The sequence below is a fragment of the Apodemus sylvaticus genome, chromosome 7 (genome assembly GCF_947179515.1).
Source record: "Apodemus sylvaticus chromosome 7, mApoSyl1.1, whole genome shotgun sequence".
NCBI lineage: Eukaryota > Metazoa > Chordata > Mammalia > Rodentia > Muridae > Apodemus > Apodemus sylvaticus.
This window is the reverse complement of record NC_067478.1, coordinates 16,297,089-16,317,728: the sequence shown is the minus strand read 5'-3', so window position 1 is coordinate 16,317,728 and position 20,640 is coordinate 16,297,089. Positions and strand designations below refer to the sequence as shown.

At 51.2% G+C, this 20,640-nt stretch overlaps 1 protein-coding gene across 7 annotated transcripts; it reads right to left on the bottom strand.

The window, feature by feature from the left end:
* Positions 1 to 10,083: 10,083 nt before the first annotated feature.
* On the bottom strand, positions 10,084 to 20,302 carry Hemk1 (HemK methyltransferase family member 1). Of its 7 annotated transcripts, XM_052187379.1 has the most exons (12): positions 20,231 to 20,295; positions 19,651 to 19,808; positions 18,956 to 19,336; positions 18,520 to 18,611; positions 18,128 to 18,221; positions 13,366 to 13,500; positions 12,850 to 12,914; positions 12,531 to 12,580; positions 11,612 to 11,720; positions 10,816 to 10,911; positions 10,558 to 10,671; positions 10,084 to 10,449 (listed from the first exon to the last, which is right to left on the bottom strand). In XM_052187379.1, the coding sequence occupies exons 3-12, from the start codon at positions 19,184 to 19,186 to the stop codon at positions 10,413 to 10,415; spliced, it is 1,023 nt and encodes a 340-aa protein (XP_052043339.1). In that variant the 5' UTR covers positions 19,187 to 19,336; positions 19,651 to 19,808; positions 20,231 to 20,295; the 3' UTR covers positions 10,084 to 10,412. The 7 variants fall into 7 exon arrangements, with proteins under 7 accessions (XP_052043339.1, XP_052043338.1, XP_052043341.1 ...); XM_052187378.1 differs by lacking the exon at positions 19,651 to 19,808 and having other exon boundaries at positions 20,231 to 20,302; XM_052187381.1 differs by lacking the exons at positions 13,366 to 13,500; positions 19,651 to 19,808 and having other exon boundaries at positions 20,231 to 20,302.
* Positions 20,303 to 20,640: the final 338 nt, after the last annotated feature.

Here is a 20,640-nt window from a genome sequence, read left to right as displayed (position 1 = left end):
CTACTCACTGGGCACCGCGCATGCCCGCTCATGTGCCTTCCGGCCCCTAAGCATTTGTCCAGGCTCTCTCCGCTGCCTGCCATATCTTTGGACTGTGTTCTGGTTTCTCATTTGTAAAATGAGGGCTTCACAGCTACCACCTTACAGGATGCATAAAGTCTGGTTAAGATAATCCAACGTGGGGCTGAAGAGATGGCTTAGCAGTTAAGAGCACTGGCTGCTCTTCCAGAGGACCCTGGTTCAATTCCCAGCACCCACGTGCCAGCTCACACCTGTTTTCAGTTCTAGTCCCAGAGGATTCAGTGCCCTCACAAAAGCTTGCATGCAGATAAGACACCAATGTGCATCCAAAACAACAACAAAAAGGATAATCCAGTGCTCTTGTCCCAGTGTGCACCATTCAAGTTGTGAGGTTTTAGACCCTGCTGCTTGAGTGTAAGCTATCTTTCTGGAGCCTGACGCAGAGCAGGGCTTGGGAGACTGAGGTTCCGGCTCTGCGTGGTACAGGCCTCAGAGAGGAGCTCACTGAGCTGCTGTGTTTCTGAAAAGCTCTGTCAGCCCCAGCCCTCTGCCTCTGCTCTGACAGGTGGACCCTAGCACTGTGCTCTGTAGGGTGCACCCAAAGATCTATTTCTGCCCATCTCAGGTTTCTGGTGGTTAGATGGGCACCAGGGCAGCCTCATCCTCCCTCCCAGGTTGCTGTTCAACATAACCTGGGGTGCTCTCAGCTACAATGCATGTAGGGTTCCCTGAGATGTATAGCTAATAATACACATCAGCTGTTTAGGGTCCAGTACCTAGCTGGACACTGGACAGTAAGCTTGACTCTTGGCTAGACACTAAGGAAGTATAAGGCCAGGCAAAGGCTCAGGCAGCACTCGCCTGAGTCTGCTCTGCATACTCACAGAACTTAGCTTCTCACTGACTTCAGGAAGGACAGAGGGACTTAACTGCCTCTTTAACAGGCCAGGCTGTTTCTGGAAAGCAAGGTGTGGGGCAGGAGCTTTTAGTGGTTGGAGGAAAGATGTGCTATTGGATCTCCAAAAGAACAGTCCTGTTTCCTGTCCTGCTGGGCCTTAACTTCAGCTGCACAGGGACCTCTGTTAGACACACTGAGCCCTAACAATGGTACCTGTTACCTAGACTGAGAGTGGGGACATCTGGCCTGTCTGCTCTTCCAGATGCTGCCCCTGGAGAAGGCTGTAGAACAGACAGAACCAGGACACTTCAGTGGCTGGTTCTGCTCTGAGAAGCAGAATCCCTAAGAAGACCCAGGCCCTGCGAAAATGGCCACCTGGCCAGGCCTGCCATCCAAAGGCCAGGGCTGCTTTAAGCTGTGTCAGTTGGGCCCTAGAAAAAGCTCAGTTCAAGCTCCTAGCAAGACCAAAGTAACCTCCTTTTGTTTGTCTGAACTAAATTAGCCTTTACTGACTACCTACGGGACTGGTAGGCAATTATCTGGAGAAACAAGTCCCAAATGATTTAAAATTGTTCCACTTTACATTTCTGGTTATAAGGCCCAGCAGTCATTTTAGATACCTGGGCTGGGTAGTTTTATGTCAACTTGAGACATTTGTGAAGAAACAACCTCAATTGAGAAAATGTTCCCACGAGACTGGCCTGTGATATATTTTCTTGATTGATAATGTGAGAGAACCCAGCTCACTGTGGGTGTGGTGTCCAGCGTTTGTGCTCTTGGATGCTATAAGAAGTCAGACAGAGCAAGCCATGAGGAGCAAGCCAGTAAGCAGCACCCCTCCGTTCAGCTCCTGCCTCCAGGTGCCTGTCCTATTTGAATTCCTGACCTGCCCTTCTGTGAAAGTAACTTTTATTCTGTTGTAATTGCCTCTGAGGCTTACTGCCTCTGTCTGCTAACCTAGGCCTAGTCTGGAAAGCTTCTAGTTTCCATACAACCTAATTTAGGCCCAGAATGTTTTCAGCCTTTGAGACTTACTGCTGAATAAGCTCACCCTTTGCCGTTTTTTTCTGAACTCTGGCTGGCTGATTCAAGTCCTCTCCAAGGTGACTGATTCAATCTGGCTTCTCTCTGCTTTCTCTTGGATTGCTCTTCTTGGCCTCAAACTAACTCTAGCAATCTGTTCTAATCTTCTGTCTCACTCTCATTCTCTGGCTTGTTCTGTCTCCACCTGTCTCTGTACAACTCTCCCAGGAAAGCTGCCCTTTCTCCCTCCGCGCAGCTTGACTCTCCGTCTCAACTCTACTGTACTGTCTCCATGAACTCTACTGTATCCTGTCCTGTGCTCTCTTCCTGTACTGTTGTCTGTCTCTCAAGTAGCTTCCCTTTCCTCTCTCTTCTCATGAAAGTTGGGCTGTATCCTATTCCATCTGATCTTTCTCTGATCTGTCATTTTGTCTGCCACTCAATTAGAAGTCACTTTCAAACTCGGGTGTTTCCTTCTACAAACTAACTTTACGGGTTCATTGTTTGGGATTAAAGGTGAGTACTAAGGGCGTGTCTGAATTCCAACCAGAGGGATTAAAGTGAGTCCTAAGGGCTGAGCCACACCCTAACTAGAAACAGGCTCAAATATCCTCAACACCCTTTCCTCAGTGCTGGACTATGAAGTGAATCTGTAAGCTGAAATAAATCCTCTCCTCCCCAAGTTGTGTTTGATTATGGTGTTTTATCACAGCAATTGAAACCTTAACTAAGACAGAGTACCTCAGGAGGCCCGGGGAGCCAGGGCAGGGGTGGGGGGTAGATAGCTAGTTTCTTCCAGAGTGGGAGCACTCAGTCTACTGAAGGAGCTCTGCGCTCCTCACTACTGCCAGGGCTTCAGATCGGACTACGATGTGGCCATCTGTATACCTGGTGCTACAGTTGAGTTAATGCTCCATGTTGATTCATGAACCCAGCTCAGAGGGCTTTATGCATCAGAATCTCTAGATAAGAGCTACATCTGTGGTTCTCAATCTTTCTAATGCTGTGACCCTTTAACACAGTTCCTCATGCTGTGGTGACCCCAACCACACAATTATTTTTATTGCTATTTTATAACTGTAATTTTGCTGTTATGAACCATGACGTAAATATGTTTTCCCGTGGACTTAGGTGACCTCTGTGAAAGGGTCTTTTGGCCCCCAAGGGGTATAGATAATCATAAGATCACCTCCTATTGGTTTCAGGACTTTGAAAACAACCGAGGCAGAAAGCCATGAAACAGGAGTCAAGTGCTATGGAACTCAAATAAGACCCTTGAGCTTGGCCTTCCCTCTGGAGGCCTCATCCCTTTGGCTTGAGAGACTGAGACCCTGACTCTCTGCATTGCATATGCCAGGATTAAGGCAGCTGCTGTGGGAAGCCACGTGGGACAGCTCTGGTAATCTCTGCTCCTGTTCTGACAGGTGGCTCTTAGCACTGAGTTCTGCAAAAAGATAGTGCAGGACCTAGCTGTGTCAATCCCTGAGTCTCTGACAGTCGGATGGGCTTCAGTGGCAGCCTCTGCCTCTTCCAGTCTGCTGTGTAGACTTCTGCTTGGGAAGAGGGAAGACATGGAATTAGATACAAGTCTTGTTATAGTTCACTCTTTTTAGTATCAACAAGTCCCCGAGGCTTCATCCAATGTATATCAAAGGGATTTGTGTCCAAACTGGCCTCTTAATCCCAGGAATCTGAACTATCTGTCCTCAGCTTCTCTTAAGCCCAGAATGGCCACCGGAGTTCCAGAAGTTCTTCACATGACACCTGGTCTAAGACTGTGGCTTCAGGACAGCCACACCTTGTCCAGGAGGGATAACTTCCACACAGCCCCTTAGTTCTCATCCTCAGTGTAGTCTCTGCCTCAGACTGGCCAGGGACAGGATCCAAAGGTACCAGTCGGCTACTACATTGAGAGCCAGGAAGCTAAGATCATCAAGGACAGAACCACACGGGAGAAACTGACAGGAACAGGATGCCATCTATCGATCCCAGGATAGAGTGGGTGATTTGGTCCTACCGAAGCTGAAGACTGCCGGGGTGATTGGAAAGAGCCCAACTAGCCACACACTGGAGGTGTGGTCAGGCTTCCTGATTCATCACAGGCTGTTGTGCTCGGTTCACAGTAATGACAAGCATACAGAGAGTGTGCCTTCCTCACGCTCCCGTGGTGCTAGGCCAACCACATGACTCCATGAGAAGCCAGGACCAGGACCCAGGTAGACCTCACAAAAAACACTGATCAAAATCCCAGCTGTGAAGGAAGGGTTTGTTTCAGCTCATGGGTTACAGTCCATCCTGGAGGAAAGCCAGGGCAGAGGTTCATGTAAGAACCCCGAGACAGAAGCTGACACAGACCACGGTGGTACACTGCTGACTGGTTTGTCCTTAGGCTCACGTTCAGCTACTGTTCTAATACAGCCCAGGTCCACCTGCCTAGGGATGGTACTTCCCACAGTGAACAGGCCCTCAGACCTAATTGCCCTAATTAGCAATTAAGAAAATATCCCACAGATGTAAACACAGGCCAATCTGATGGAGACGATTCTTCACTTGCTGGTCCCTCCTCCCAAGGTGTCAAGTTGATAACCTAGATTAGCCATCACAGTATGCACTGTCCACGGACCCTTTTCTCTCTGTTTCCTTGGCTACCATGAGATGAGGTGCTTTCCTCCATGTCTCTGCCTGTAACACGCCCGACCCTGGGCTGAAACTCTGAGACGAACTAATATTTCTTCCTTGTAAGGGATTTTTTTTTATAAAAAATATAAAAAGAATTATAAAAGAATATAATGACAGGCTGGCCAGGATGACTCTAAGTAAATATACTTAAGGCTAAGCCCAAAGAACTGAGTTTAATCTCACCTACAAGTTTTCTTCTGACATCTACAAACATGTTGTAGCACGGATGGACAAACACACACACACACACACACACACACACACACACACACACTAAGTGTAATTTTAAAAAGTTTAAAAAAAAGAAGCAAAGTGGCTAAGAGCATCATCTGTATTAGTTTCCTACAGTTGCTGTAAAAAATTACCACAGATTTTGAAACTTAGAACAATATACACGGGGCTGGAGAGATGGCTCAGTGGTTAAGAGCATCATCTGTTCTTCCAAAGGATCAGGGTTTCATTCCCAGCATCCACATGGCGGTTCATAACTGTCTGTGACTCCAGTTTCAAGGGATCTGACACCCTCACATAAGATAAAGTTAAATGAAATGCAAAATATGTTTAAAAGCAATATACACTACCACACTGTAATTGTAGAAGTTAGAAATCCCAGATTAATTACAGAGTGCTTAAACAAAGGTGCGGGCAGGATTGCATTCTTTCCTGAGGCTCTAGGGAAGAAGTCGTTTGCCTTCCCCCTGTGCTCACACACTGACCTTGACAATCACACTCTACTGTCTTCTGTGTCCTCACACTACCGTCTCTGTGCTGTAGACACCCGTGACCATGCTGCACTCTCTGAACAACTCAGGACAATTTTTCCTTCTCGGGATCTTTAGTTGCAAGTCTGGGAAGAAGGACCAGTTGGTAAATTACCTGCTACACAAGCAGGAGGACTTGGATTAGGATCCCTAGCACCCATGCAGAAGCTAGGCATGGCTGCATGCATCTGCAACCCCAGCAATGCATGGAGGCAGGAGCCGTGGGGGCTTCTGTAATTGGTGAGGTCCAAGCCAGTGAAAGGCCCTGCCTCAAAACATAAGGTGATGATCGAGGGATCTAGTCCCCATGTGTATGTATGTATACACATACTTGTGCACACACACATGCACACACATACAACACACACACACACACACAATCTTTTTTCATATTTGCAAAGTCCTTTGTGCTATATAAGGTAATAGTCATGGGTTGGGGGGGTGAAGACATCAGTGTCTTTAGTTGACATTATTTTGTCTATAGGGTTGTTTTGTTAGTCTCCAACCCAGGGTCTTGTTCAGGGCAGGGCTCATAAAGAGAGACAAGGCCACCATCCTAGTCACCACCTTGACTGGGGGCTGTTTAAGGCCAAGAGCTCCAGGAAATCTGGCGCCTGCTCCTACCACCGCCAAGTACAGTCTGTTCTCCTGGCGTGGCTGCGGGGCGGGGATCAGGTGCACTGGAGCCCTCAAAGAGATTATGGCTTAGCTTGAACAGCTGCCTGGCTCAGGCAGGAGGCCAGACCTCACGGATTCCTCTCTCTGCTGACTGGAATATGTGAGTGCTGCCACTCTGTCAGGTCAGATGAGGGGCCACTCAGGAGGTTCTAGCCTCAAGTCTAGAAAATGGATGTCCTGTCAGTTTAGTGGTGGACATTTGCTGAACCTGAATGTGCCAGCCTTACAGGAGTTCCCAGACTGAGACCCGAAGGTTTCTGAATTCAGGGGACAGATATATAGGTAGGGCACTGATAGTGATATGGGTAGGCAAAAGCTAGGACAGAGAGACACAGCAGGTGTGTTAGAATTCAGCAGGTATGACATGGATTAGCTTTGGTGGGCAAGAGCCTTACTCTGGAGGGATGCCCTGCTGAGGGGAAGGTGTTCAAGAGAGGGTACTGCATGAGAGAGGAGGTCCAGGGAAGAAAAGAATCTGCAGGCCGCAGGGATTAAAGGGATTCCTGCTTCAGCCCAGCAGTTCACAGACTCACTGGTACAACCCTCTGTCCTGACAGCAGCTTAGTGTGGGGCCAGGGAGAGGCATCCTGGGGCCTTTCCCAGAGTTGCCTTCCTCTTGCTTCTTCAGACAACACTCTGCAGAACATAGAGACCATACTTAGGTTCTGAGAATCCAGTTAAGGTTTAGAACAGAGACTGGGAAGATGCCCAGGGTCCATGGAAATGGGCATGCAGAAAAGGGTATATCTGGAGCTGGGGGACCCATTTTAATAAGGTAGGTGAATAATCCCCATGGAATAACTCGTGGGGAGCTACAAAAAGCATCCAACTGTGAGGTGAGAGCACAGTTTCTCCACCTGCGGGAGGGGACCGAGCCTGGAAGGCACAGTGTGCCCCGCACCCTCTTGCATTGTCCTCCAAAGCATTCCTGGACTTGGGCCAAGCTTCTGGCTAATATCAGGAGAAAGAGAAAGACAGGATATGAAGTCTGGTTTTCCCAGAGTGTAGCCACTGGCTGCCATGGCTTGGGTCTCAGGTACTCAGGCCCTAGTGAGGAGAACCAGTGAGAGGGAGAGGAGGCTGCTCCTGGCAGCTCCATCCCCAGAGGGCAGTCACCAGAGCCCAGGACTGAAATCCCGCCATCTTTCCCTTGCTGACTGAAGTGTCTCAGCCTACCTCCTGTTGGTGCTGAGCTGAACCAGCAGGGCACAGGACCTTCCCTCTCTGTCTGTCCTCAAGGTAACAGAAACACCCACAATGCACCAAGAAGATCTCACCACCACCCTCTATAGTTCTGAAGGTGTGGAGGCCAAAGCTGAATGAAACGAAGTCATCTACCCAAGGTCACACCTTTGAGAGAGACAGACTCCCTAAACCTGAGTTGGAAAGGCTCCAGCATGGCTAAGCAATGTCTAGCCAAAGAGTGGGTAGCTACCGTCTGGAGGCCTGCCTGGCCACTCTACTTGGCTTGGACTTTTATCCCAGGAGAGTCAAGCCCCACAATTTTCTGGGAAGGAAGTTGTCCCAAGGGTTGCTCCTGCTCCAGTGACCCCAGCTGCTCCTCCACTGTCACTCCCCACCGTGGTGAGGGAAGTAGGGTGACAGACTGCTGTGAGGTCAGGACAGCTGCCTGAGACGTCTGAAGAAAGCCAGAGCCAAAGGGCACAGGCAAGAGAGAGGAGGCAATCTTCACACAGGCTTGGGCAAGCAAAGTTCAAATGGCAATGGAGGCTCAGGAGGTGAGGAGCCTCACTCTGGCCGCACCCTATGTTACCCTCCTAGGTTCTTTCTGAAACAGTCATGAGGAAAAGACCAGGCTCCTTCCTTCAAAGGAAGCCAGAGGCAACTTAAAGGCCATGTAGCTAGGGCTGGACAAAGGGTAGGTCACCAGGGCCATAACCTGGGGCTCTGAGACCTTCAGTGTGATCTCTGCCAGCACAAATAGACCCCCTCAACCAGAGCAGCAGATGTTGCTTACGCCAGGTGAGTCTGGAAACAGAGCTAGCTTTCTTTCTCAACTTTTTACTGTGGGACTTTTGGCGGGCCTTACCACCTTGACCCTCCTGTGGGCATTCAGACACCAGGATGCATGTTCTACTTTGCTGATCTAGAATAGAATAGAATGAGGCTATTTTCTGCACTGGCCCTGGACACTGAAGAATCTGCTTCTCATAGAAGTTGGACTCATAAAGTCCAGCTGCCAAGACTCCACCCTGGAACTCAGCTGTCTTGGCTCCGGCAGAGCTGTTGCCGTCAGAGCACACTGCCTCTGGCTGTTGTCCCTTAGGTCAGGCCCTTGCAAATGCTGGGGCAGGGGGAGAGCCAGGTGGAATGAACTTGCTTAGTCTCCAACAAACCTATGAACCACCCAGATGCAGTCTTGTGTCCACACTCACCAACTGACAGGCTTCCCATCTCGGCTGATGACAGGCTGGTCTTTGGGTCTCCCGGATGCTGGGAATCTGCCCAGAGCTGGAGTGAAGGTCACAATTTAGTGCCCAGACTTGTTTGGGTGCACCAAACAGGGAGACATACATGGGTTATTCGAAGGCCAAATTTGAATTTCCACATTTGGAAAGGAGGGTCAATAAAAGCAAACGAAGTCCCGTGGGGTTTTCTACCCTACAGTCTCAAACCTAAACTTACATGAATGTAGGTATGCAAACCCAAGATCATGTGTCAAAGACCCCCAGCCCCATCCTCATCCTCAGATACAGCTTCCATGTTCAGCCTAGGCCTGTAGGGTTTGTGGTATCTGGCACCCTCTCCGCCACAGGGTTCGGGCTGCCTGGGGAGGCGGGATGCAGGAGTTTGACTGCACTTACCCCACACTGGTGCCAGGCAGGTATCAGGCTATGGGAAGCTATGGGACACCACTCTGGGGTGGGGGAGCACAGTCTGAGGTCGCAGGGACCACCAGAGCTGGTTTGGGGGTCCCTGGGCCTTCATGGAGGCCAGAGCTGTTTGGTTCTGTTCTCCGACTCTTGGACACCCAGGCACCGCTGGATGCCACAGAAGAACTGAGAACGGAGTGGGGGCCTGTGTCCTGGATATAGCCCTGGGCTGGAGGAGAAAAGGGGAGAGAGCTCTGGCTGGGTCCCTCGGGGAGGAGAGTCCTGGGCTTGTGGGCGGCCGGCTTGGCTAGGACTTGGTGGTCACTGTGGCTGGGAACACAGAGAGGCCTTGTATGGGAGATTAGATGCAGCTCCACAGACAAAGGCCTTCTTTATGGCTCCCTATGGCAGATCCTGGTGAAAAGAGGCAGTCTATGGTTTTAAAACATTTATTGTCACGGCTGAAAGTGGATAAGTAAAAACCGTACCCCACTTCTTAGGGCGGGCCTGAGGTCTGGGAAGGGGAGTTTATTGGCTAAGCCTCCAGGCCTTTAGGTACCTCACTGAAATGGAGATCAGTCTTGACCATAGGCCACATCCTCTACCTGTGGAGGGGCTTGGGGCATTGCCCTTATGTGACTGATGACCACAAATCTATGGAGGTCTGCGGACTCCTGTCAGGAGCCTAGTGTCTGGGAACCAGGCAAAACACCTGCCATGCCTCAGGGTCAGTCACTGGGGTTCCCAACCTTAGCTCAACCAGAAACCAGCCTGCCTTTCACAGTCCTGCATAGGCCCAGTCAAGGAACAGTATGTAGGCATTCCCAGGCTGGAGGTGGATGATGCCACCCAGAGTGAGCTAGTCTGTGGGCCCTAAGCGTCCAAGGCCAGGACTGAGCCTCCCATCCCTATCCCTACCACACGGTATCCTTACAGCACAGTCTGCTTGACTTGCTGCAGTAGGGAGAGGCTCTCAGGCCTAGTCCTGCATGGGGAACAAGGGCCCATACGCTTTAATAACAAAATACACAGGGCAGTGGTGGCGCACGCCTGTAATCCCAGCACTCTGGGAGGCAGAGGCAGGCGGATTTCTGAGTTTGAGGCCAGCCTGGTCTATAGAGTGAGTTCCAGGACAGCCAGGGCTATACAGAGAAACCCTGTCATGAAAACAAAAATACTGGTTCACCAGTTTTTGCTTTCTCAAACCTTTACTGGCCACCCTTCCCAACATCTTCACGGCAATTTCACCAAGAGGAAAACCAAGTAGCCTGCTACAGAGGGGACAGAGCCAGGCTGGAAACCCAGCTCTGGGGTCTCTGGTCTTTGCTGCCCCAGGAAGAACACTCCATCCATGTTTTCGAGTCTCCTAGAAACATCCATCATGGGGAGTCACAGAACCATGGCCGTGCGAGGGGCTCAGGAAAGTGCTCTTCGCCTGCTCCTGGGCAGCACTCCACACAGGGGGAGCCAGGCGTCCAGCAGGCTAGAATCTTGGCCAGGTGATATAGAGCAGCCACACTATGGTGCAGACTTCTGGACATGCAGGAACCGGGGCCTGAGGAGACAGAAGGAGTATCTGGGTAGCATCTAAGCTCTGAGGAATGCACCCGTGGTGGGGGCCGGAGAGCACACAGAAGCCATATGGCTACAAGAACGGCCTTACCTCCCGCAGAAGTCTTCACGGACACCCACAAGACTAAGGTGCAGGTCAGGATGGCCTTGAAGCCAACTGCTGACAAGCTCTGGGTGTCTTGGGTCCACTTCTAAGAAGATGCTTCTACATGAAGAAGAAATGGGTCAGCTCAACGAGGCAGGGCCAGGACCTTACTTCCAGGTTGTGTGGCCTGCAAGGGGAGTGGGCACAATGACTGCCAAGGCTTGTCGATTACTCAATGGAGTGGGAGGAGGCTGGTGTCCATACCCAGAGGCATTCAAGAGCCGGGGTGCCAAGGTCAAGATGTGGGTGATGATGTCCATGCCTTCGTCACCACCATCCAGGGCCACCAGATCTTCGTAACTGAATGGGAAAACAGTGGAGGGTGAGCGGCTGCGGGAGGGGTGTGTCGAGCATTGAGGAGCCAGGCAGGCCTTCCCAGGGCCTCTGGGCCTTAGACTCTGGGTTGAGAGGTAGGCTGAGCGCCCATCAGCAAGGGTTCCTATGTGAACCAGACTTTGCTTCCCTCACCTCTCACGCAGACAGCACCCCACAGAGCAGGGCTGGATGGACAAAGGCCTTGGGGCATGAGGCTCTCACAACTAGGCAGCTCCTGCTCTTCATCTGAGGACATTTAAAGCTGATCCTGGTTGAGTCCAGGGAAGAGGAGACAGCTCCAACCCATATCACCCATGCTTATGTAGAGACATGTGGTTACACTTGGTTTTCCATCCATGTGAACCCAGGATGGCTTTTCCACAGCCAGAGGAGGCTTCAGTGCTGGCGCTCCCACCAAGCCCTCGTGGGACCTTTAACAGGGCATCTTCCCTCTCTAGGCCTGTTTTGTGTAAAATGACACATCCCTATCAGCACCTTCTGTCGGCCTCACCATGGCCCGGCAAGCACTGCCACTCACTCCTCTTTCAACGTGGGAAACGAAGGCTCTGAGAGGCTAGGGGCCTCCAGAGGTCAGAGTGCAAAGGTAACACCTTCCCCAGGAAGGTTGGTTCCACCCCAACCAATCTTGCTAGAGCGCCTCTGCTTTCCACCCGCCCTGCTGTACCTGCGGATCTCCGGGGCCAGCTGTTCCATGTCCTTGTGGAAGATGTAGGGAGGGTTGCTGACCACCAAGTCCACGGGGCCCCAGGGCCAAAGGTCTGTGCAGCACCCCTCTGTGGGCAAAGAGGAAGATACATGCACAGTGTGAAAGTTGGCAGCTCCACGTGCCACTTTGTCCCTTAGGTAGTCCCTCTCCCCAAATCTCTCTTTAGACCTGATAAGCCAGACTCGAGGATAGTAGCCAGAGTTAGCAGGCTGGCCGGGAGCGGACATGACCTGACATGGAGCTGTGCACCTAGATATCCATGTTCTCTCTCCTCCCTGTCAGGGCAGCCTCGTTAAGCCACATTCAAGTGCCACCTCCAGTAAGTCCTCCTTGATTGCAAAGGCAAAGGCAGGGCTCCTCAGCTCTGCAGCCCCTGGCCTTACCTCTGCTTTATAACCAACACAGTCTGGATGCACAGGGAGGGCAGGCTTGCCGCCCTCAGACAACCCCTTATGGCTGTTTCTGGATCCCATAACAGAAGAATCAAAACTGGAACTAGAACTGGAAATCTGAAGACAGTGCAGAGCCTGTGCGGACCAGGCACTGCTGGACCACCTCGTCCAGGCCAGGTGGGCAGGGCGGTCACATGTTCATTTTGGTCCTAAAGTTTTCTCTTTGGTATTGTTGTTTATGTTGTTTGATTTTGGATTTTTTTTGGGGGGGGGCTTGTTTTGTTTTGTTTTTAGATGTTTTCCTTCATAGCCTATGCTGGTCTGGAAGTCACCATTCCCCAACAAACTTTGAATTCATAGGAATCCTCCTGCCTCATCACAGGAGGGGAAGGGAGGGGAGGGAAGGGAAAACCCTTACTGTACCCCATTTCTGCAGTACCTCACTCACCAGCAGCACCCCACCCCAAGATGTACAGAGGATGTACCTGAGGTTACATCAAGGCAGATGATCCGGATCCTGTCCTGCAGCCGAAGCCTGGAGAGATGGGGAGATGGTGCTGAGCACAGGGCACAGGCCTTGGCTACAAGGAGCAGGAGGGAAAGGGAGCCTTTCCTGGATCAGCGACATAGCTGCTCATAGTCCACCACTGACAAACCCACGGGACCCCTGCCAGGCCTCCTCACTGCATCTCTCCCTCAAGAGTGAAGTCAGACACCAGTAGGTTTGTACTAGAATAAAGGTCAAGTTCAGGACCCAGAGTCCAACCCCCAGTGCTGGCCTTCAGGACATCCCAACCCACCTACCTCTGAGCATTCTCATGGGTCAGAGTAACAGCAGCTTCTTCCTTATCCACAGCAATGACCTGACTCTGCCCCAAGAACAAAGGAAGAGAGGTGGAGTTCTGGGAGACGCCCATCTACGAATCTTCCCCTAACTCTCAAGAGGAAAGAAATACATAACAATTTTTTCCTGTGGTTAGACTCTAGCCAGACAGATAAGGATGGAAGTTAGAGGCTGGGACCGGGCTGGGCATGCCTTCCTAATATGGCCACCCCCCCCCTTTTTTTTGGTTTTTCGAGACAGGGTTTCTCAGTGTAGCCCTGGCTGTCCTGGAACTCACTCTATAGACCATGCTAGCCTCGAACTCAGAAATCCACCTGTCTCTGCCTCCCAAGTGCTGGGATTAAAGGCGTGTGCCACCACTGCCCGGCTCCCTCAATACTCCTTACAGAGGGATGTGGGGATAGAATACTGGGAGGGACAGTGAGTGACCATCTCCACGGCTAAAGGCATGGTAGAGGGATGCAGAGACAGCCTACCTTGGGGAGCTGGCTCAGCAGGCTGAGAGCAATGGCCCCTGATCCACAGCCCACCTCCAGAATGAGAGGACCATCTTGGGTTCTCACTGCATGGGGCCTCTGGGCCACTTCCTCTAAAACCCATTCAACCAGTTCCTGGAAGGAAGAAGGTCTAGATCAGACTAGGGGCCATCTTAGCTCCTGAGGAGCCTTTACAAGGAAGTCTAAGCAGCTGGCTTCTACTGAAGACAGGTGGGGAACAGCCAAAGCCAAACTCATCTTCACATCAGCAAGGACCCTGGGTAGGTCATTCTGTCCCTCCATGCCCAAGTTTACACATTTGCACAACTGAGTACTCCTCTTAGGAACATAGTAAAGAGTAATCAGAATCACACACCTGATCTATCACTGGCAGCTACATGCACAATAAATCCCACCTGTGCCCTTCCAGACATCTTCCCATTTTTATACTCACAGAACTGCTGAGAACCCTATTTGACACCCTTCTCCTTGTGTGTGGTCCTGCTTCTAGAGCCTATATTAATCTGTTGGATCTTCACCACTGGCTCATACAGACACTAACACTCAAGGGTCAAGGCCCTACCTGAAGCCTGAACTGTGGTAAAGAACCAGGCCTGGAGTTGAGAAGACAGCTCAGATGTAGAGCACAGCCTAGCCTGTGTGAGGACCTGGGTTCCGCCCCAGTACAAGGGGAAACAAACCAGAGGTGGCCGGTGTGTCCTCAGCTTGCTCATAGAGCTGAGTGCGAGAATTTTCCCAGGAGATTCCTAGGTCCAAAGGGCAAGCAATTCTCTTACTAGGGCAGGGACAAGGCCTGCCCAAGTCTTGCAGGTGGCTGTGGCACAAAGAGAACATGGTAAAGGGGCACCGTGTGGTAAGAGGCTGTCTGGATGGCACCCACCACAGCAGCAGGGGACACTTTTACACACCACCAGCACGGGTCAAGAGAGCCTGGTCTGCTGCCGCTCAGGCTGTACAGGGCGTGGACACAGGTGACCTAGGAGTGAGGCTGAAGGTGGCTGTGGCCCCGTAGCTGAAATGTTTATACCCAGAGTGGAGCAGCAGATCCAGACACGTAGCAGGGAAAGGGCACCGTGGTCTCTTCTCAAAGACAACCAGCCTTAGGTCATGAGCAGAGGGCCCCTCAAGGCTCAGCAAACTGAGAGGGAAGAGGCAGATGGGATCCACTTTGAAGAAGTGAGCAAGCCACTGTGAGGTGTCTGTTATCAGTCCTGGAGGTATAAACCGTGCCCCAAATCAGACCTAAATACCCATCCTCAATAAGCCAACAAAAAGGGCCAGATTGAAAGCAGGAAGCAGAAGGGGGTGGGGGGAGGGGAGGATGATGGAAGGAAGGAGATTTATTCAACATGGCCACCCTGGCAGGAAGGACAAAGAGATTCGCAGCCCTTCAAGCCTGTCTTCAGAGTCCTGAAGTGAGATGGCGGTTTAAGTGGCAGGCGAGGATGACCACATGTGAGCAGTCCAGGCCAAGGTGTGGTCCTGCCCACACTGGCCCTCCATTATCTGGAGGTCAGTCTTCTCATCCTGTCAGGCAGTCTGACAGACAAGTGATAGAACTGTGGTGTCCTCTTGGCAGGAGACAAGCTCTCCCTCTGACTAATGCATGAGATCCCTCAGGACATTCCCACTTCTTTGGGGTCCCCTTTTTCAACACTCTGAGAGGATGAGGGACACATCTGTCTCTTCAGAACTTCTTCATTTCTGCCAGACCAGTTGCATCTCTACAACCTACGGATCTCTGACCTGTATGAAGATCTAGGACTGGGTTTACCTGTCATATTAAATCATGAGAAGATCTTGGGGCTGACCCATCAACCAGGCCCCCACCCCCCAGGGGGGGTGCAGGGGGACAAACAGCACCAGATCGCCCAAGCCTACTTTCCTTTGAAGTCTGAGTCCCCCAAAGCATTTGTCCTTCTAGGACCCCAATCTCAGTGGCAATGCTCATTCACACTAAAGGGAACAAGTCCCAGGCAGGCAGAAGCTGAAGAGCTGCACCAGCCCTCCCTGTTTCCGGCCCCTTCTTTACTAAGAGCTACTGCCCATGGGAGAGAAAACTTGGTTCAGTGCTGGGCCAGGCATAAGTGGGGAACACGGGGTGTGTGCAGCCAGCTGGGCTTATGACCAGTAATCTAGAGCTGTGACTGAGGTTGTGGTACAGGCGGCAGGCTGAAAGGCCAGAAAAATGACAGCCTGTGTTAGGGGTATAAGCTTCTATGGGTTTCCTGGCCACAAATGGCCCACTCTGGCTGGAGGATGACCCCTCACCAGCCCACACTGGCTAGCCACCTCACAGAGGCATCCCTGACCTCAGACACACACATCATCTAGGTAAATGGCCATCTAGGGCAGGGTGTGAGGCTGACAGACAGTGGCTTCTCTCTTTCCTTTTACCACAGACCATGGAAAGCTCATTTAACTGGAGGACCACCTGGTGGCTAGGTGGGAACGATCTATATTGAGACCGCATCCAGGAAGTCTAGAAAGTTCTTTCTTATGCAGTGAAGAACTCTCCTCTACCTAAAGCCATTGGCTCTGAGCCAAGCTAGCCACAGACCCAGGTCATCTGTTCCAACTGAATCCAGCAAGAATTCAAAACACGGTATGACAGAAGACAGAAGAGAAATATAGGACAGAGACAGAGAAAGGGCAGTTGGTGTTTTTCCCTGGGGCCACTGTTCCAAGTGGGACTGCACAATTCCTACAGAGGCGGCCGAGGTCTCAGCAGGATACAAGGGCCACGAACTCCCTGTCCCTACCGGGCTGGCCCAAGTCAGGAGTACTGCCTCCCTAAACAGTTATAGCTCCGAGCCTCTCCCAGCCCACACAGCCACACAGCGCCAGAAGGAGACGGCACGGCTCACACCCCAGCCTCGGGTTTCCCACTGTATATATCGCCACACTGGAGGCCTCACCCTCTCACCCCCTAGGGAAAACCAAATTCATCAGGCCGCAAGCCACTTGCAATTCTGCACTTCAGACTTTCACACCCACCATCAAAGACTGCCCTTTGATGGACAGAGACTACAGACTCTGTGACCCCCTCCCCTGCACCCCTTTTCTCCACTCCCTACCACAGGCCACGTCCTCTTGATTTCTTAGTAAAGCACCCCCGTCTGATGTGGCTTCCCATGGGGGCAAACCTGATGAGTTCTCAGAAATGTCTGTACAGTGAGGCGGACCTGGCCTCCCAGCCAACCACAGCATCCTCACCCCCCCTCCTGCAGCAAGGCTGCCTTCCTGGCCCAGACCCACCTCTAGTGGGTGGGTCACATAGCAGCTGAAAGCCCACACCCCACACTCAGAATCCAAAAACACAGCTGATACCAGGTCAGCTCCAAGGAGTGCAAAGGTCACCAGGATAGCTGTCCCTCTATGCTCTGAACCCTAACAGTCTCCAAGGACGGCAGGTGATCTATCTCCTGGCCAGTAGTCACATATTTGGAAGCTACTGTGCAATCCCCCCGAAAGCCTGAAGATGACAGGCCATATCATCTTGAAATATCTGTACTCTGGCGCAGGCCATGCCAGTTCTAAATAAGATAGAGTCGGAAAGTTCAGGTGCTGCCTGTGGGTCCCCTTCCTTGACATCTCTGTGACTTCTCACAGTCCTGCCACATGACAAGGGGTAAACCAAGTGATCAACAGATTTGGTTGTTTGGTTTTGTTTTTTAACTGTGTGTATAGTATCTTGCCTGTATGTATGTGCATGTACCGTGTACATGCAGTGCCCAGAAAGGCCAAAAGAGGGTCTCACATCCCATGGAACTGTAGCTAGAAACGGTCGTAAAACCACTGTGTGGGTTCTGAGAATTGAACCTGGGTCCTCTGGTAGGGCAGCCAGTGCTCTTAACCACTGAGCTATCTCTCCAGACAGATCAGAGGGTTCGTGACTAAGGGATGGAGATTAAAAGGGTAAAATGCAGGCAGCCCAAAGGTCCTCACTAGTAAAAGTAGGAGACAGACTCTCCCCAAGAATGTTTATGTGCCAGGATATCTTTCCAGAAACCAATCTTTTTCAGAGTCCAGTTCCCGCTGACTTTTCTCAGCATCAACCCCACTCCACCCCAGGGTCCACTCTCTAATCTCTCTGCTCTGCCATCGGAACAGTCAGGGAAATCCAAGAAAAGCAGAGAAACATCTCTCTCAGATCAGGGTGTGTCCCCATGGGGCAGCATGCATGGGACACATGACCGCCAGTTCTAGTCACCTGAGGGACTGACAATCACCTGGCCAGACAATGGACTTGAACAGAACACCGAGTCAGAGAGAGTCTGGCCTAACAGTCCATCATCTGAGCCCAGAGCAGGCAGGAGCCACCTGTAAGGTCACATTGCTCACACCAGGCCTCCAGTAGAGCCCTCCCTATTTCCTTTCCTCCCCCCCCCCTCTAAGTCACTGAAGGCCTTTTATCTCCCACGGGTTGAGTCTGCCATGGGCCCATAGGATAGCTCCTATGGAACACAATAGGCTGAGCAGTGGGACAACACTACTTGAAGCCTTCTGTGTCACTTCTGGTCACTGAGGCAGGGTGGAGCTTTGGAATGTAGACAGTCAAAGGAAGAGGGCAAGAAGGGTCCTCAAGTCATGGCTCAGTCAACCTAGCCAGCAAGAAGACATATGTGTGGAAGGTGCTGTGAACTGCAGCCATGGGGCCCCAGCGCCCCCTGGAGGAAGTCTGGAGCAAGACAGGTGCATTGAACCTTTTCTCTCCATTCTGTCTTTGTGAGATACTCACTTCTGTCTCTGGCCGAGGAATGAACACTGGGGGTACCATCTTCAGACTGAGCCCCTGAAAGTCCCACTCCCCAAGGATATACTGCACCGGCATCCTGTAGGAGGAGGATCCAGGGAGTCATCAGTACCAGAACCAGGATGGGTAAGGCCAGAGCTGAATTGAAGACTACTGTGGCTAAGGCCATCAGGCAGGGTCCTGCCTGCAAAACCTTAGGACAAACAGACCAGGCCTTTCCTTCTTCCAGTTTACAACACCAATTTCCTTCTCTTGCTACTTCCTTACCCCAACAGATCCCTAGTCCTTAGACACTTTACACTCCCCTGACCATAATTTAGTGGAACTGGGGAAGGATGATCTCTATAGAGTCCTCAGATCTATCCACGGGTGCTTACCTCTGTAATCTATGGCTACATAGCTCATGGATGCACTCCAATTGTCGAGGGGTCAGTGGCTTGGTCCAAAGTGCTGGTCTCAGGCTCTGAAACTGTTCCCATGGAGAATGTGAGTGGCTGCTTCCCTTGGTCTAGAGCCACATACCCAGGTTTCTTGTGTGGACAATGTCTGTCAACTCAACACTAGCCACTTAATCATCCTGGAACCCGCAGTGTCTGGAACACACTGCAATAGTTTGTTGAATGAACGAATAAAATGTCTGCCTGAAACATTTGTTCAGCAAAATCCTACCAGACTCAATTAAGCAGCCTGATTGAGGCAAAAATTAAAACAAAATGGAATAAAAAATAAAACAAAACACCCCTCATTATCTGTTCTCCAGAGACCTCCCTCATCTCTCTCACTGCACCCCACCCCCCCAACATTACACTTAACTGTTTTGGCTCCAAGGACATGAGCCACGATGTACTCACTGGATTCCCGGGCCTCTGGGATACCCCTTTCCTCAAAGACCCGTGTCCAGTGATTAACCATCCCTGTGGCACTCAATGGCCCAGCTGGAGATGAATAAGTCTTCCATGACTTGAAGGCCCAGGCCTGGGGGGCTCCCTTCCTTCCTCGGGAACCAGACAGAAGGGTCCCAAGTATCTGTCCCCAGAGCTTCATTCTTGGAGAAAGGTTTCCAAGCTCCCTAGTCTCTCTTGTGTTATCAGTCACTGAGGTAGGGGCTCGGGGTGATCTCTGGGCTGGGCTGGGTGAGAATCAGTCATGGGTTCCAGTTCTCCATTGTAACTGTTTCTCAGATGTTGCTGTCACCTAAAGAAGGATGTGGAAAGGCTCAAAATGTACCAGAAAAGGGTGTGTTTTTTAGTCTGTCACCTGCTGGACTATATTCATATCCCCAGCCAGTTAACTTTCTTGTCTTGGCTAGTAATGTTTTGTTATTTTTAGTAAAAGTAGGTTGAACTGGCAGAACCCTGTCCCTGTTAACAGTCAAGGTGTAGGTCTGGGAGTAGGTCAGACCTATGTCAGACCTCAATGCGAGTGAGCTCAGTCGAGTCGCTGTTCCTTACTTCCAATTTGATCATAATGTGGGAGAAAGAACACCAGCTTTCTGGTGAGTGACCAACCTTGACCAACGATATGAGGGGGCCTGGAAGACTCTTGGGACTCACTAACGGATGGCCGTGCTTGGGAGCTTTGCTTGTGACATTCTGTGTATATCATTATTGGTTAAAAGCCGACACTTTTTCTCTATTTTAATTCGGACACTGACATAAATCGAAGGCTGAAAAATTAACAATGTTACACTTAAGTTAGCATAAATAAATTATCTGAAAACTTGAAAATCCTTGGTCCCCTCTACTTCCAAACTAAATAAGGTCCAAACTAACATTTGCTGAGAGACAGGACTCCACAAGAAGGTAGCAACTTTCCCTCGTAAACTCAGGTAGAAGATACCCTGGGCAGAACACAAATCCCGCACTGCTAGACTCGATGCAACTGGCTCCACCGGTACCCAGTTCCGGAAGGAACCAAATCTCGAAGTCTTGACACAGCCTCCATCCCAAATCCGCAAGGACATTAGCCACGACTCAAATGAGCGCGCCCTCTCTCCACCCCTGACTGTGAAGGATAGGGTCATCCCTGCCTCCAAATCAACGTTGCGGCGCAAGCATTCCCATCCGGATCTCCAGCTCTGGTGCATACCTGCTAGAGTGCGAGCACGTTGACCCTGCCCCCACACCGGTACCAGAAAACAGCCTCAGGGGCAGCCCCCGGATGTGCGTAACCTGCAGTGCACGCCCTCAGCACCTTGCTTCCGCTTGGGTGCAGTTGAGAAAGGGCTCCGGTGAGCCACGTCTCCTTGGTCTAGGGTTCCTAAAGTGGTCAGATTCCCCTTTGAAGATTGTGGGATGGTGAGGAGACTCTACGGACCGGCACCTGCCGCCCCCCTAAGGGGACGTACGGGATGTGAGAGGTGCTCTGTAGAGTCCCAGACCCACCAGTCTTCCTTAGGGTCTCAGCAGAGATGTGGCTCCTGCCTGCGGTGATTGCTTGAAGCAAACGTTTACATATCCAGCTGGGGCGGTGTGTGGGCAAGAACAAACCGCGAGGGT